The sequence below is a fragment of the Lathamus discolor genome, chromosome 1 (assembly GCF_037157495.1).
Source record: "Lathamus discolor isolate bLatDis1 chromosome 1, bLatDis1.hap1, whole genome shotgun sequence".
Lineage (NCBI taxonomy): Eukaryota > Metazoa > Chordata > Aves > Psittaciformes > Psittacidae > Lathamus > Lathamus discolor.
The window spans coordinates 41392259-41410916 of NC_088884.1; the positions used below are offsets into that span (position 1 = coordinate 41392259).

The 18658-nt window shown below is 43.0% G+C and overlaps 1 protein-coding gene across 6 annotated transcripts in view; it reads right to left on the minus strand.

Moving 5' to 3' along the window:
• Positions 1-14250, minus strand: part of KCNC2 (potassium voltage-gated channel subfamily C member 2) — a 106743-nt gene extending 92493 nt beyond the window's left edge. For all 6 annotated transcript variants that reach the window (XM_065665037.1, XM_065665039.1, XM_065665040.1 and 3 more), the window contains exon 1: positions 13528-14250. In XM_065665037.1, the coding sequence (XP_065521109.1) occupies positions 13528-14169 (642 nt within the window). In that variant the 5' untranslated portion in view covers positions 14170-14250. The remainder of the gene's footprint in view (positions 1-13527) is intronic.
• Between the last annotated feature and the right edge of the window lie 4408 nt (positions 14251-18658).

The window sequence follows — 18658 nt, forward strand, 5'->3', positions numbered from 1 at the left end:
CAATATATTGTGAGGATTTCCTCTCATACTCATTACTGTATACATGCAAATTACTAGATTCCCAGCTTACTCCCACAGTAGAGCCACTGAATTAAAAGGAAAAAAGGAAAAGAAAAAAAAAAAGAAAAAGAAAATAAAAAAAGGAACAAATAAAGGAGGAAAATAAATAAAAAGGACCATGAAATGATTATGTATGCTTAGATCTTCAGGCACAGAAACCAGCAAACAATAGCCAATCTCCTTTAAAAAGTACCAAAGCTCTCCTTTGCACCATGTTTGACAGTCACTAGCTAGTATTTCCCCTTTTTTTTATTTCAGTGCATTATTTAAGCACTGTATATTTTTTTAAGTTACATTTTCATTTTCTAAGGTAAGAGACTATCCATACCTTCCCAGATTGCAGACAGGGTGAACCACAGTGGTGTGGTGAATTACAGATGATGTTGTAGCCTAACAACAACAAAAACCCGGATCTCCAGAATTCCCTGATAGCATTTTAGTCACTGAGCCCTCTTCACCTTCCATGTCTCTCCTAGCCTGACCAAATGAGTTCATCATAACATAATCCCTACACTATTCACAGCTTTTACTGTACTACGATTTTTTTCCATCTTCTACTTAAATATGGATTTTGTGGTTTTGTGCTTCTCTTTATTCTATATTCCTCCCAAAAACAGACATATGAACTTGACTTGAACTGATCTTCCTTTTACAAAAATGACTAAAAATACATATATAAATGAATAATAAATTAGGTTGCAACACTTCAAAGATCGACACAACCAGATGAAAATGATATCCCCTTCCAGACAGCTGAAGAAGGGAAAACTGCATCCCTGAAGACATGGTTTTCTTAAAATGTCTTATAAAACAGTATAAAGAATGTATAGGTTTTTACAGTATACAATCAGTAGGGTTCTAGAACAATTCTAGATAATTTACCAGAAGAATCTGATCATTTTATAGGTTTTTCAGTCATTCTGTGTAATGCTATAAAAGCAAAACAGTTCTATATTGATATTTTTTAAATGTAATATAAAATCAATATTATTAGTTGTATCAGGATGCTTGAAATAAAGTCATAGAAAGAATAGTATCCTTGCTCACATTTTATATGTGCTTTCAATAAAATGGACACCATAGAATATTGGTTTGCTTCGGAGTAATTAAGTATTTTTTAAATGCCAATGCATGCCATAATACAGAGCTCTCAAGTGTGAAAGGATTTCCTGACAGCAGCCAAACCGCCTCCCAGTCATAAAAGTCCTTCAACTTCTGCTTGTTCTTTTATACTGTTCCTGAGCTCAAATGACTTCAGCAGTTATGCTTTCTGATGTAACAAGTGCAAATGCAAGTGTTTTCTTGGGAAAAGATGTCCTGAGCCATCAGGACTTCCAAGTGAAAAGCAACTTTACCTTGTTTAGTTTCAGTCAGTTGGGCTTGCTTCCCTGTTTGTTTTTTAAAGACTTCCTGATCCCTCAGCTAAGAGCTCTGAGCCAGCTGGCCATTTATAACAAGGTCAGACCAAAGGATGGAGATTTTTGAAAACAATTAAATCTCCACAGGTCTATGAATGTAAGGGGCCTATTTAGACAGGGAGAAATCCAAAACCTTCCTTGAGGAAAAAAAAATGTATAAAGTACGTTCAGAACCTTCTGACAGCAACAAATCTGCACTCAAATGAGACTTTCTAATGTGCCAAGTGCAGGAAAAAGTTTAATTGGCCCTTATAGTTACCCGTAAGATATATATTCACAGAAAGCAAGATTTATTTAGTTACATAACAGGGTTTTTTTCATTTTTAGTAAAATAGAATTTATAAAGAATGGAGCACTACTTCTGTCATCAAACATAATTAACAAAATCATAGAAAGTTCTGGGCTGGAAGGGACCTTAAAGATAATCCAGTTCCAATCCCCCTGCCATGGGCAGGAACATCCTCCATTAGACCAGGTTGCTCAAAGCCCTGTACAACCCAGCCTTTGAACACTGCCAGGGATGGGGCAGCCACAGCTTCTCTGGGCAACCTGTACCAGTGCCTCAGCACCCTCACAGGGAAGAGCTTCTGCCTAAAATCTAATCTAAATCTACCCTCTTTCAGTTTAAAGCCATTGCCCCTTGTCCTATCAACTACACGCCCTCGTAAAAAGTCCCTCTCCAGATTACAACATACTGTAAACCAATATAGTAACATATATGTATATCCAGTAAAATAGATTATAGCCTAATAAAGCAAGATAGACAGTCCACAAAACTCTACTTGAACTTACAGCTGGAAGCTGAATTAGACAAGAAAATATAAGCACACTGAATTAAGACATGAGATCTGGGACGCACCTTATTCATTAAAACCTTGACGGAGAAATGGGAAATAAAAAAAAACAACAAAAATCTTCTTGACTATCGTAATAACAGGATAGGAACACCAATCCATGCATTTGTTCAGAAATGTGTGTGCGTGCAAATACATATACATATATATATATACACACACACACTAAAAAAAAAAAGTTTTTTTCATCCATAATTATACCTACGGACAAAAACTCCACCTGAAGTTTGGTGTCCCTGCCCACGGCAGGGGGGTTTGAACTAGATGATCTTGAGGTCCTTTCCAACCCTAACTATTCTATGATTCTATGATTCTATGAACACTAGGACCACAAATGCTCTCCTCCCTTTTTTCAGACTCCCATTTCTCCCGTGTTTCTGCAGTGCACACAGGTGTTGCACTGTACTTGTCTGAACAGTAGAACTGCAATGAAGAATTCAGGTCATGCATTTTCCTTTACCCTCCACTACTACCAAGACTCTCCCACCCAGAGACAAGGCTGAGGTTTCCAGAGGCAGCATTTTACTGACAATATGATTAGGAAACTGTAACAATTTCCTTGGTATTTTAAAACCGCATTGCCAGTAAACAAACAAACAAAGATCTGCAGTTTGTTCATTATAATTACTAATACACACCTCCTGATCCATATTTTCAAGGAGGACACAAACAGCAGCAGCACAAGACAGGAGTTTGATAATTTTCCTCACGCTATTTTAGAAAATTAGCTATTTGTATTTGAACAAAAGCAGGCATTATTTCAAACGGGACTGCCTTCATCTCAAGAATATGTCAGGACTGCAGTGCAAGGTAGGTTGCTCTAATGAAATACAAGCTCAATGTGAACAAATCTGCACTTCCCCAGAGACTAATGGGTACATTTCTGCTACCAAATACTGAATTCAGATGTCTTTAAATTGTTGAGAATACAAAATCACTGAAATTTTTATAGGGTTTCATGTCAATAAGTGATGCATACCATCATGCCTTCCAAGAAGAGCTGCTAACATGGCTACATACGGTAGTATTAACAGTAGAGAAAGTATCTATAGTTGTCACTGTACTTCAAAGAATCATAGAATGGTTTATTTTATTCACTGCAATTCATTGATTCAGAAGCTCTGGAATAGCCAGCCACTGGCTCAGTAAGAGTGCAAGATTCTGACTGCAATGTGCTGGGGCTAATTAGATAAAATAGATATCTAATGAGGAAAGAGAGAACTACCAACTGAGAGCCTCCAGGGATAGCTTTGGGAGACACTCATGCCTGTCACCGCTCCTGGACTTAGGTGGAGACTGACTGCAAGACGGTACTTACCGACAGTAGCTGTTTACAAAATGTGTGTGATAACCTAGTTATTAGGGGAGTCACTTTGAAAAGATCAAAATGCCTTTCTCACTTTAAGGAAGTGGCAATTGCAGCAAGAAGTAGATAAACATGTAGTTCAAAGAAAACCAATGTCTTCCATCCTTAAAGCAATGAATGTCACTCAAAAAAAACCAAACAAACCAAACCATACATGCAACACAAAATGCCTCTTCTGCCAGTTTTAGGGTTTGGCTGGCTACACTGTGATAAACCAAAATAATGAAAATACATTCTTTGCTTCAGTCCATAATGGCCCATTTTTCACCAAGACGTAACTTTCCTTTTTATCAAATAATTTCTCCTTTTTCATTCCACCAGCTCATTTGTTCTGCTATTGAAGCACCAACTTAAAACATGCAATGTCTAACCAAGGAGGCCCTGGAGCTGCAACACATCAAATTCTGTTGAGCATTCACAGGTCACCGCAACATCAGCTTTGCGTGCCCGTTTCAGAGATAAATGACAAACACAACCATTTCTTCCTCCAAGCCGCACAGGTGTATCACCTAGGCAAGCAGGAAAACAATTCTGGCCTGCTGTCAGAAGCCTCAATCCTCAAATGCAAAACTCTATTCAGATAGCTTCGAATATAGCCAGTAATAAAATTTACTGGTCAAGGAATGAAGATGCCTAGTGTGTTTAAATCAATTTGTTTAGTGTAAATTATTACAAGATAATGAACAGATTATAGTTATACAGTAGAGCTGATGTTCAATACTGCAACAAAATCCTACCCAGCTTGATTTCTACCCAAAAATAAACTGTTGGTGTCACTTATTATATGCCATTTGCTATATACACTTTATTTTTTAAACCGTGAAAATATGAAACACTGTAATTATTAAGTAAAGGACTTCATTTTCCATTGTCAGGAAAAAGAAGGTTGGAACACCAGAACACATTTGTTTAGAACAGAATAGATTACTGCAGTTGGAAAGGACCTACAACAATCATCTAGTCCAACTGCCTGACCACCTAGGCTGCACAACAGTTAAAGCATGCTATTAAGGACATTGTCCAAATGCCTCTTGAACACTGACAGGCTTGGGGCATCAACCACCTCTCTTGGAAGCCTGTTCCAGTGTTTCCTTACCTGTTCTGGCAAAGAAATGAAGACTTGGGATGATATAAAAAAAAAGAAATAAATTATAAAATAAAAATCTAAGTTAACTTTTTTAGCGCCTAACAATCATTATCATGTGAAAATTAAGATACTCCTGAAACCACTCATTATAAATAATTGCCATTCATATGGGTAAAGGGCTACCAAGTGCCAGTGTAGAATATAAAATAGCTCGCTCAAAAAGTACAAAGAATTTTTGAATACCTGTGTAAAAACAAGGATTACCGAGGACTTCTCCTTTGGCATTGTATAAGAACAAAGCAAGTTTATGCCCATTCATATACTTTAAAAACATCCTTTACCTTGTTCTGTAATAATTTTTACCACTACTTCAAAGGAAAAAAAAAAAGCTTTAAAATTCCATTATAGGACAAGGGGCAATGGGTGTAAACTGGAGCATAGGAAGTTCCACGTTAACATCAGGAAGAACTTCTTTACTGTAAGAGTGACAGAGCACTGGAACAGGTTGCCCAGGGGGGTTGTGGAGTCTCCTACACTGGAGATATTCAAGGCCCGCCTGAACAAGTTCCTGTGTGATGTACTGTAGGTTACCCTGCTCTTGCAGGGGGGTTGGACTAGATGATCTTTTTAGGTCCCTTCCAACCCTTGGGATTCTGTGATTGCACAGGCTTTAATATAAAATACTAATTAATATATATTTGACTACCCTTAATCTTACGGTAGACAATATATAAAAGCCTAATATATTTTGTGAACATTTCTGATCTGAGAAATGAAGTAGGGTGAATGAAATATGATTAGAAGACATTATTATTCCCTCTACTGAAGAGACCCACCAGCAGGATGCCACTGGGTGTGGTTAAACACATTCACTCCATGCTGCGGCAGGCACCAACGCAGACCCCTTGCAGGATAGCCAGGAACTCAGCCTGTGCTCCTCATCATTGCACACATCCTCAACCTGCACACATCATTTCGCAGCACTGTTCTGCCGTCCTCTTTTTCACTCTACTGAACTTTATCTTCTCTGATGCAATTGACTGAAAAAGAATTTTCTCAGCTGTTAACTGAGTTTCAGAATTTGATTTCTCAAATCCCACCTACTACCTATCAGATCCCTAATATTACAATAGCCTTGTGCTTTCGTGCAAGCAAGCATTTCAGTGTGGTGGAAGCCATTCCTAAGGAAGAATTATTTCTCTCAGGATAAGGATTAAACAGCTAAAAAGAAGATTACTGCTATACAGCTATTACCCCACAAATTATCAAAACCAAACCCACAAACTTCAAAGGATACTTACCCTTTTTCAAAGACTAGGCACAGTAAAAAAAATGTCACTTTGTATGCTAGATAAAAAAGAAAACACTTAAGAAACTATACTTATTTCAGAAATAAGACTAGATGATACTGTGCTGTATATTTAATGCATATTAATGAACTTTACCACATCATTCAGCACTGAGGTAAGAGGCCATTCTCTGTTTACAGCATTTTGCATGAGCAAAGACCTAATATGTAAGCTCCACCTAGAAACACTAAGAAATGACAGAAGGCTGTCTGCAATAAGAAAGGGCTGATTAGATCACCATAATAGTTAACCTACTGGTAAAAAAGACCAAAACCACAGCAACAGCTCAGAATTTTCCACTTTCAGGCAGGGGGTTGAAAAAAACAACACTTGGTTAAAATACGTAATTGTATAATTTGGTTTTTAAGCTTCAAGTCACCACTTCAGTCAAAAATTCTGTAAAGCAAATCACAAATCACAAGAAACTGTATTTCATGTGATTAGATGGCATCCTATTTATAACACTACTGATTAACAGATGGAAGTGGAGTTTTTCCTTCAAAAGTGCTTTAGTCATCATAAAGCACCAACAAAGATGTTAATTAAACACATCTGTAGAACTAAAAAGAATAATACAGTGCGACTTCATGTTCATTCTCTACAGCTATTTCTACAGCATTCCTGACAATACTACCATTTAGTTAAACCATACACATGCTTTAAGTCAGGATAGGGAAGAAAATGTACAAGGTCATCACAACAACTTGAATTCCTTTTATCATGTTGATAAATATCGCCAGTGCTAAGTTTATATTAGTATAGCCACAGACATTTCCACAGCTGTATATTGTGTTCACTTTATTCCAGCGTGAAATATCCTCAAGTTTCAGCCCTTGCACCAAGAGAAAGGCTCTTTGGAAAAACAAAACATGTATGTAGAAGCAAACACAGTTCCCCTATTTGCTCTCCACCTGAAATTTTTGCACAGCCTTGTTCAGCACTGCTTTAAAATCAAATTTTTATTCCTACACAATTAGTAATTCATATAGGGAAGGATGCATGCTTGTTAAAGATGAGCATGTGCGAAGGAACTGTACCACTGTAAGAAACACAGTAATCAGGATGATAACTGATAGTCTGATATTCCAAATATTACCATATCTAGATTTTATTCTCCTAACTACTTTAGTCACAGTAAATAAACAAAGATGCAGAACTCCTTACAAGTTTCTGCACTGAATCAGTAAGCTTATATAAATCACATTGACAGAAGTGAGGTCTTAAAGGAGAGTTTAGTAAAGAAAATTAAAAAGGAACACACTATCCCCATTGGCACGAAATATAACAGCATAAACCCTTTCTTTCCAGTTGTGGCTGAAGGAAACCGTTTTCCCAAGATGAGCCAAGAGTCTGAAGCACAGGATGAGCAGGAGTCGTCTTTGGAGAAATGAAGAGCACTGGAACAGCCCTTGGAAATGAGAAGACCTTGACTCTTGCATCTTAAAATGACTGGACAGCACTTCAGAAGAGATTATTAAAATATTAAAAACTTTCATAGGGATGCCTTTTCTCTGATCCTTCTACCCCAATTGCAAGGTAACTTCATACGGAAAGAACAGGCACTTTCTGCCAGTGATCACTGAGGAAGAAAAGAACAAGTGAATTTTACACCGACTTCCCTTAAATTATCTTAAAGTTACTCCAACAAAAGAAACTAATAAAGGATTTAGGATTAGTCTGTGTTCTGAACTTCTTTGATTATGATTCAACACAAATTCATCAAAACAAGCAACAATGCTGGCTCCTTCACAGGGTATTGACTGACACATTTACCTTGAACTAAGTCCCAAGAGCTTTAACAATATAGAGACCTCAAATATACCAGTTTTCTTACATCACTTTTTTCGTATCCTGACTGCATCATGTGACAATGGCATGATAATGTGATGCCTCATCTGACGGTAGCACTGAAACCTGCACAATATTCACCAGAAGCTGAGAGCTATTCCTCCCACTACCATCGTAATCAGTTTGAAGACAAGTTCCCATCCCAAAGTAAACCATTTAAGAATTTTACCACCGTAAACAAACATGACAGCATATTGTGCATTAACTACATACAGGAAGGGCATGTGGTCTGCCAGATTCCTCAAAAGAAAAACACTTCTCACACTATTATTATCCTGGGTTGTGTATGTTAAGCTGACTTCTGTTCCCGGTTACACCAAAGCAAATTCAGCCAAAGTCCATGTAACCAAATCATTTCAGAGTTGGTGGAAGACGAGCCCGGCCATATGCACGTGCAAATATGTAACAGCATCTCTTTCTGAAATGATAGTACAGATAATCTCTGTGGCATTTATGTCAGAACCATGACAAAATGTTTTTCCCAGATGACTAAGTGACAGCGAGAAGGCTGTTTTCCATGGGAAGAGGAAGCCAAGAGCTGGCTAGTTTCCATGGAAACACTAGCAGCATCAGGCAGAACAGCTGTAGAGGAAAAGGCAGAAGTTCGGGAGGCAGAAATCTTGCTGATTTTACCTCACCAGTATGTCAGTACCATCAGAGAGCATCTACATTTAAGGTAGATCAAGCTAGTTTATGCTCAGTATGTCATGTCAAGCTACAATTTCCAATTAAGACTCCTAAAAGCCAGCAAGCCGAAGTACATTAATAAAAATTACAGTGCAAATTAGTCAGCCCATGTACACATGAAGCTACAGATTTTATGAATATCTGTAATGGTGATGCGTTACGATTTTGTCATTAGGAATAAATCTTGCTGTTTAGTCAAAAATGACAGCTCCCATAAGCTAAATGTTTCAAGCAAAATGACTGGTTTTCAGCAGTTAAATCTAATGGACTCTTTTCCCTCTTAAACATAAAGTCAGCATTTTGATCCCCAACATGGCAAACGGAATACCCTCTTGGCAGCTTCTTTATCAACCTTTACTATTTTCTTCACATGATTTTCAGACAGAAGATGTCTGCATAACTCAATTATTACACGGTAAAATCTAAAGTATACTTCCTTTCCTTGTTGAATAAAAGAGAGAGTAAAGATTTCCACTTATAAATAAAAGGGCCTTTCTATTGCTAATAGCGAACAAACTTTGCTATTCACTACTAATCTACAAACACGCATTCTGAGATGAACATATCTTCAGCACTCTGTTCACGGTAGTTCAGACCATCCCAGCAGCAGTGCTCCCACCCAAAATAAACACTGTTGCACCACAAAAAGCCAAAGCCCTAAAAATATAACCCACTGTGGTCATTCACCATTGTACGTGAGAGGTAACTAGGTACCTAGAGAGAACATAAGCTAACCACGAAATAAAGGTGTATCTTTGGTAAAAATGCTCTCCGATATAATTTCTGTAGCTTTAGCCTTTCAGGGGGATCTATAAAATCATTTTCTCCCCCTCTCTCATCACACTTGTTTCAGATGATTCTTCTTACAACCAACCCCACCAAATGTTCAAAGCGGATGTAGATGTTACAGGACACTGGAAGGAGTCTCTGACAATACAACTTCACATAAAACAGTGGATGGGAACTTTGCATCTCCATCCAGCTAACTACAACTCACCAGTCAGGTCCAGCGCCTCATGAAGCAGCGTAAGATCAGCGTTTTAATGAACACTCACAAGGTGTATCCTGACGTCTGGACTGCAAGACTTCTGTGGGTTTATTTGCATTCCAGCGAATATATTCTCACAGCAAACTTTACAAATAGTTGCGTATCAGTTTTTATCCTTCCCTTATAAACCAAGTAATTACCAAGTAATTCCCTACAGAAAAAGACTGTGCTGCAGAAGGGTTGTGTAACTTGCCTCCAGCTGCTGAAAGCAGCAAGGGTGTCGAAGGCAGCACCACTCGAGCGCCCTGGGCCACATTGACTCCTACACTGCTGAGCTACCTGACTTCACAGGTGCTGTCCCCTTATCCACGGGCAGATTTCAAGCCTTCTCAGAAGTGAAAGATATATAGCTACAAACTTTGTGAATCACGGGCTCATTTTTGAGTTGCTGCACTAAGTACATGAGTAATCCATAATCCTTAGGAAAAAAATCAATGACAAATACTAATTACTTCTTTGAACAGCATCATGTTTCAACTATTATTCAAAAGTAAAAGCCTTAAAAGCTTAATTAATTTGAGATACGACATCCGAGACTAGCACTGACATTTTAGGTCCTGCTGGGCATCTGCACACATTCTTTTAAACTCAGTGCCAAATTATGTCTCTTGTACTTTCGTACACACTATTTGTACGTATTTTTGCAATTACTAAAGCATAAGGACTTTGCACTTATGAGCCATCATGTATCATTTACTAGCAAAATTCACAGTATATATGTTTGATTCCGATAAGAACCCGTAAGTGTCTGTTTTGGAGATGTTTAAGCCAACACACAGAAAGATTTGTTTGCCCAGTGCTTCTCCTCCTATGAGAGTATCTCATGCCAGCAGCTTTCCATAGCTACCTAATAGCATTCTGTCACATAGCAGTTTATGAATGATTGCTCTATTAAGCCTGGAGTGAGTACCGCTGTACTCCTTACTTTCATTTCACAGGCTATGAAATCCAAAAATGATAAAATGAAAACAGAAATAATATTCAGATGTAACTCCTGAACTTGAGGAACAAAGGAGAGTGTTGCAGGTTTCAAAGCAATTGTATGCATGTGATTACATTTTAGATTTACAAACCCCACGTTTAGCAGAAGTCACCATCTAAATATCAAACTGCATACACTTAAAACTGAATCATTATTTTTCTTAGAATCTTAAATAAAGTAAACAAACTACTTCCACTATTTATATAACATCACTGGATGGTCTTGCTAGAATAATCTTGTGCATGCACTATCCCTGAACAGGTTGCCATGGCAACTTATATTTGAATTTCTATAAATTTCTATTTTTAGAGATCACAGTTTAGGATAAAGAAAAAAGTCACAAATATTAAGTACCATTTCATTAACAGAAAACATCCCAATTTTATCATCACCGTACTTCCCAGAAAAGGCATTGCTGAAGTTAAATCGGGCAGTAATGCTAAAAAATTAATTACCACAGTTATTAAGAAAGTTTACCAATACGCAGCCTCACGGCAACCTAAGTAGCGTATGAGTCAGTAGGTAACACTACGAGGCAAAGATTGATGCTCACAGAGTTCTGTCTGGATTTCAGTACAGCCAGGATTTCACTCAGATGTTTTTAGAGTTAGTCATCATTTCAGCTGACACAAAACAAAAGTGTATGTGCCAGAATACTCAGAAAATAACATCTCTGTTTCAGGTGTGGGAAACGTTGAATTGGCAGTAACGTCTCCGTTCCAAGTAATGTTACTATCACCTTACAGTGTTCAAGAGTGCTTACTAAGTGCATGCTAGTCCTTAAATACAAATGTACTTTAATGCTTTAAGACTTGCCAGCAATTCTCAAAGCTGTCTCCCTACCTGAAACATCAAGTACAAGGCAGCAGCCTTGAAGAAAATGAGAACACCGATTTAGACACCATTGTTACTGCTCTGACACTGCCTTACTCTGGCTGCCTGGGGTTGAAATCAGAATATAATGTTTAAAACCAGGTTTTAAGTTCTAAAAAGTTGAATACCCTATCTTCTAAGGGATGAATATTACTGTTGTGTCGCAATTTTCTATTGTAGTGTTAATTACAGCATTCATTTGGCAAACTCAAACTAACTTTATCTGAGCCACTGACAGTCCAAGATGGTCTAACACAGATGGAAAATTTGGAAAGCAAGCGCCTACAGGTTCTGTCAAAGAGTGGACTGAAGTGGACTGAAAACCCAAGTGACAGCTACAACTCCAGGGTGCAACTGCAGTCAGCATGCCTGCCTTCCTATTTCTCCTAGTAACTCCCACTTAACATTTACACCATAATCCTCAGTTCTTCATCAAAGTTAAGTGGAAAGAGTTCCTATCATAAAAGCTGCAGATGTGACACTGTCACAAAACAGGAGGTGAAAGACAACCTGCAGGGCAATCACCGCACACAAGTACTGTTTTGTCAGGTAACTGACAGCCACATTTTCTTTCGGATTCAGGCAGTGAAGATGCAAGCAATGTGGGTATGTCACTGATGAGCAAAGGTAAGAGACTCATGGTAGGTTTTTTTCCATTACCAAAAACGTATTTCAAGTATCAGCTGGAGCCATCTGTCAAGGGAAAACGCACTGGGAGCAACCTTCAAAAACAACACTGGCATTCAGCAAGTGACAGCAGTAACTATGAGGGCTTTTACTTTCTGTTTAACTTCACTAAGCGCATAGGAGGTACTAACTTTCACATAAACAGCAGCAGGGTATAGGGCACAACTCAGGAAGTCACTTAAAACCACACATGTATAGCTACATCTATGAGACTGCCAGCGAAACCAGCAGCACTGACCAGATGACACCCACCACAACCGCACTTTCTGCAGGATGAGGCTCAGCTCTGAACGCTTCGTGGGAATCCTGACAAATATGCTACCAAACACTTCTTACCATTTTATAATCAACATTCCCAGTAACAAGTTCTTTTTCTTGTACTGCAGGGAGGACTTGCTGGTGATTGCTTTTCTAGTTGTTAAATCTGAGGCACCACTGTTTCTCTCAAAGGAATCACAACTGTTTGCTCCAAAGCCCTGGGTTAGACAGCAAACTCCCATCGCCATTGACAACAGCAACTAAGAAACAGAACTAAAATCCAAATCATCAAATGAGAAAGTAGTCAGCACCAAGATCTAAAATCCCTATCTATATAATGAAAACTTAGTTCACTCATTCACTGCTGTGTACCCATGCCCTCAGTCACAGCGCCAGGCACGGTCACCCTGAGAAATCAATGGAGGAAGAGCCAGGGTGACCCCCTGTCACACTTACTTTGTCGAACTCCGATCACCTCCCAGCGCAGACAGAGTGAAGCAGGGCAAGGGCTGAGGTTGCTCTCCCGCATCACTGTCACCACCTCACCCCAAACCCGAGACCTCTGACAGCTGGGAGTGGGATGACGGCCTCCCCTGTCCCCAGACATGCCTCGATGCAGGCACTCAGCAAGGACAAAGGCACCTTGTGTGCTCATAGCCACACACAAACAGGTCCCCCAGCGCACACACCTCCGGACCCCCACTCAAGCCAAGTGGCCAAGTGCAGCTCCACCACAAGCTCCTTGGGGCATAGCTCCCACCTCACCCCGTAAGGGGAAACTGGCCCAGCAGGATCACCCTGACACTGCCTGCAGATGCAGAGCCAACAAGCACCCCTACCCTCTGGGGGCTGACACCATCCCCGTGCAGCAACCCACCAAAGCATTACCTCTGCCCCGTGTGGGGCATGCCTCCCCTTGATGCCTTACATGGCTGCCTTCTATACGGGGCCTCCGGCACCCCTCGGCCTCCCCAGCCACCCCGACAGGAGCGCCGTCCAGCAGCGCTTACCCTGGCAGCCCGTGAGGAGTAGGGGTCCTCGAAGAGTGCCCAGACGCGGGGCTGCAGCCGCCGCCAGCGCCCTCCCTTCCCCTCTCCGGCGGCCCCCACGTCCTCGATGCCCAGCCTCTTGGCGGCCAGGTCGTCGTCGTCGCCGTCGGCGGGCGGCTCGCCCGTTAGCAGGTCAGGCGCCTCGAAGATGTCGAGGGCCTCCTCAGCGTCTCGGTGCTGGCGGTAGGTCATCCAGCAGCAGGGCTCCACGTCGGTCTCGTCGATGCCCCAGAAGGCCAGCTCCTCCTCGAAAAGCGGCCCGCAGACGTCTGCGGGGCAGTGCAGCTTGCCGGTGCGGTAGTAGTTGAGCACATAGGCGAAGACCCCCGGGTGCCGGTCGAAGAAGAACTCGCTGGCGCCGCCGCTGCCCCGGGGGCTGCAGCCGGTGCCGGGCTCCGGGCAGCCGCCCGGCGGCGGCGGCGGGTTGGGGTTGGAGGGCGGCGGCGGCGGCGGGTCTTCGCCGCCCGGGGACTCGCTCTGGGACTCGCAGGCGAGCAGGGCCAGGCGGGTCCCCGGCAGGGTCTTCAGGGTGCTGCGGTAGGTCTCGTGCCGCGTGCCCCCCACGTTGAGGATCACCCTCTCGTTGTCCTCGAGCTTCCCCATCGCTCCGGGTCGGACATGACTGGGGAGGGCGCGGGAGGCGGCGGCGGGGATGGGGTCGCCGGCAGGTCCGCGGCGGACGAGCTGCTGCCTTAAACGCAAACAGAAGAGATCGAGGAGAAGCCCCCCCCAAAGCATCACCGGGGGGGGGTGGGGGGGTGGGAAAGCTATTCCCCGCCGTCACCGCCTACCCCAGCCCGCTCCATCCCCCTGATCCCCCGCCGCTCCGCACCTCCGGAGGACCCGGCCCGCCGCCGGGCAGCTCCGCACGCTCCTGCAGCGGAGGGCTCTCTGCCGCCTGCCCGCCCCGGGCAAGGCTCCGAGGCTCTCCCCTGACAGCAGCTGCCGGAATGGCAATGCCGCTTCTCCCCACCCCCTCCTCCCTCGCGGGGCTGCGAGAACCGAGCTGATGGAACAGAAAGTGTGCGGTTAATTATTTAAGGGGCATCTATCTTTTATTATCCTAACAGCCTAACCGGGGGGGGGGGGGGGGAAAGACGGATTAGAGGTCGCCTTCCCTCCCACCCCGCATTTTTGGAGAGAGGGATTGCTTTTCGGGGGGAAATACCAAGACACACACCTCCCTCCCCAGTAAGCCCGGCAGCCGGCACACCCTTGGAAAAGCTGCCTGCACGGAGCTCGGCTCCCACTTTCTCAGACAGATCAGGAAGACGAGAGTGGATGGCGGGGAAGAGCCGGCGGAGCAAGCGCCGGGGGCTTCTCCACGCTTCCCCACTTCCCCCCGCCAGTCCCGCAGTTACCTTGGCCGGAGGAGAAAACGCGGATCCCCTTCTCGGTCGGGCTCCGGTGGTGGCTGGCGGCGGACGGCGCTTCCCGGCCGCTCTCCCTGCCTCCCCGCCAGGCGAGAACTACTTGTTGGTGGGCTTTGTTCGGTTAGTTTGGGTTTTTTCCGCGTTCAGGTGGCTGCTTCACCTCCCTCCATGCTCAACTCCGAAAGGCGTAACAGCGGCTCCCGCCGCCCGCTCGGAGATGCCGCTCGTTTCATTTTAGGAGAGGGACGCAGCCCTTCCCCATCGCGGCTACGAGCGAGCATCGCCGGCCGAAAGCAGAGCCATGGGCAGCGGGCAGGGGCACCTCGGGGAGCGGTGCTGTCGTAACCCCAGTGCCCCTTTGGGAAGAGAAGCCAAATCGTCCAAAGGCACCTTATTTGGGGCTGAAGCTCCTCCCTGGGGCGGGGGTAGGGGAGTCCTCCCTGCCTACCCCTCCAGCCCCCCACTTCCAGCCCCGAGGGGCGGAGGGAGGCGACAGCGAAAACAAATACCACATTTCCCCGGGAAAGGCAGCACCACCTCCGCTGTGCTACGTGGAAATTCGGTTCACTTCAGGAAAACCAGCGCGAAGGGCTCGGGGCTGAGAGCAGCAGTTAAAAAAGCAGCGCCCAGCTACAGGTGACTGCGGAGAGGAGCTGCTCAGCCCCTCGGAGGGCGTCCTTCTCGCGGCTGGTCGGTGCGTGCAGTGCCTGCGGCGGCCAGGAGCATCCCTGCTCCAGGGGAGCCCCCGGCGCAAACCGGGGATCGGGAAAGCTCAAGGAGGAGGGATCCAACTTTTGTGTCGGGTGGGAAAAACGGTACTGCACAGTGGGTACGCTTCGTGCTTGGTGCACTTCATAGCTTGGTGGTGGAGGGCAGCGGGGGAGGTGGAAGTTGAGAGTCCCCAATAATACAGAAGGGAGCCCAGTGCTTGTGCCAAAGCCTCTGCTTCCAAGCCAACTGACTTACTTTCTACAGCCTATCTTACTGATGCCTGGTTTCAGGTGGGTTGGTCCGAGGGAAAGAAGCTTCCGACTCCAGCAAGAAGATCCACAAAAATGAGGTCTCTCTTGCCTCCTCTTAAAAAGCAAACTCTTCCTCCACACCAAGGGTGTTCCCTGGCATGAAGTAATGTGTGGGGTAACAATACCTGAAATGTCCCCCTTCCATGTCAGAGCCTTCAACTGGGTACCTGCTCAGGCACTGGGAGGGCAAAGCTCTGCTGGAAGCAACGCTCAGAGGACACTGCTCAGACCAGCTTGCTTTAACCCAGATCTGTCTGTATGTGGCATCCATGATGTAAACACAAACTCCCAAAGCAGCAGCAACTGTAAGAAATGGGTTTCAAAAGCTTTCTCCAGATGTACGTTTTGAAGTTCCTGGGAAAATAAATAAATAAAAAATGCAAAATACATCCTGCCAAAGCAGATATAATCAGTGAAAACTCCCGGGAGCCAAAATTAATATTCAATTACACAGTTGTAAATCCAGTGGAAGGGACTCCTTTTTTGCTAAACCAAAGCAATGCTGCTCATGCCATACTTGCTTTTATTTGCAGAGGGGCTTTTACTGAAAAGGGGACATAGGGAAGAAGAGGGTAGGACAAAAATGAGTGTCTGTTGTCTTCTCTCTGGCCTGTGAGAGGTTTCTGGAGAAATGCAACCTTTAAAACCTCTGCAGCATTCGTCCCTTGTGGGAAACCATGGGGTGGCAGTAGCTGCCAAAGCTCTAGACAAACTGCACCATCACAGAATAGCAGGACTTCCTTCTGAACTGTCCCTGTCTGCTCAAGGCCCACATCTGTGCTCTAGTTAGAACACAAGCACCCCCCCTTCACAAAAAAAGAACCACCACAAACAAACAAACATACAAAACCACCAAACCAAAACCACAACAAAACCAACCACAAAACTCCAGAGAACCCACCACCCCCCAAAAAATACCCCACAAGCCACCCAACAACCTAGGAAACCCAAGACTAACAAGGGTGACATCTCATAAACAAAAACCTGACAGTCACCACCATAATGCCAATGCCATGAAAAAAAAGCATGTATTATGAGTAACATTTACACTTTAGACTTCTTAAACACGTGGGGTTTTTTAACCACATGGGAAAGAAATAATGTTCCCAATTGGGAAGAAAAGCAAGGGTCTCTTCCAGAATATAATAGTCCTTCAGTCACGTCAAACTGTCTATATTCTACAGCATGTCTGTCACTAAATATAATGCTATTAATTTCTGTGTGTCACTCTTCCTTGTATTTTCAGCATGTGGCAGACTTCTCAATAAAGGTTGAAATTACATTAGACATTGACTTTCCAGACTGACATTTTCTTGAATGACAATATTCTACATAGGCAACTGTAGTAGCATTTATGAATTAATTCTCCCCGCACCCCCCCCCCCCCCCCCCAAGAGACTGACCTGAATTTTTGCACTGCTCAGTGCTTCCAATAAAAGTGGAAGTATGAAACATATGTAAGAGGGAGAAATGTGCCTCCTGAGTGAGTCTTACCATGAAATGCATTTGCAAATGGAAAACAGATCTATTTCCACATGCTCTCAAACACACTCATGTAAAAGGTAAGTGAAAACATTTCTGTAGCTCAGGATTTGGAACTTTCTCAGAGGAACTGAGTGACACCGAGCAATGCACAATCAGTTTTCCCTGCTGAAAAGGAACAGTCCTATGTTACTGTTTTAGCCGACAAAGCAATGAAATTAGATGTGAAGACCACGATCAGAAACCTAAGCCAAATGGAACGTTTTTCTAGCAGCCATCATTCTTCTTGCAGGCTTGGGTATTGCAATGCAAAGCCATTGGGTTACCAGCTGCCTAACAATGAAAGAGCAAACAGAAGAAAGGGCTTGTGGAAAAGAAAAACAAGTGTGAGCACACATGCAGCATGCCCCAGTTACAGTCATGCTCTCAATCTCCTTCTGGAGGAGCTCTGTCCCTGTTGACTAGGGGTTTCCTTGCCCAGCTACCAACTGCCTTCTTGGGGAGGATGTGAGAGGCAGAAGCCACCTTCTGCCTCTCACTTTTGTAGTGCAGCTTTTCTAGTGCAGCTGTAGTGAAGCTTTCTTAGCGCACCTCGCCGTGTCATAGTTTTCATACAATATTTTAATTGGAAAACAGACAAAAAAACCCAAACAATTTTATAATTTAAAATTATAATAGAAGACAATGCAACAGCTAAAATCATCAATTTATATCAGTTTAGTTGATGATTAACTAAATGAACTAAATATTTTAAATACCCACTGGCATTAACATTTTATTAAATCTTCTACTTGTTTCTTTGATATATTTTTCTGTTCTCCCTTATTATTTATAACCATCTCCACTATTTACAATTACACATAGCAATTCATTACAGATCTTGCAGAACATGACAGCCACATTATACTGAAGTGTACTGATGATAAGTCAGAATCCTACTCTGAAATTGAAAAAATACAAATTAATAGGTTATGTAAATGCCTGTGAAATGCAGTTGTAAGGGGCCATGGTGTAGTTAAATTGGATGAGGCTGAAAACAAAGCCAGCAGAAAGTTGTCATTACTTCTAAATTCCAAAGCTTGATTGCATCTTTAGTTAGTGCAGTTGAAATATAAGCTTGATCAACAACACAAAATCGGTGGAAAAAGGTCTTACTATAGAAAAATATCAATAAAACTAAGGCTGGGCAAGACAGAGGGAGAAAATGTGAAAGCT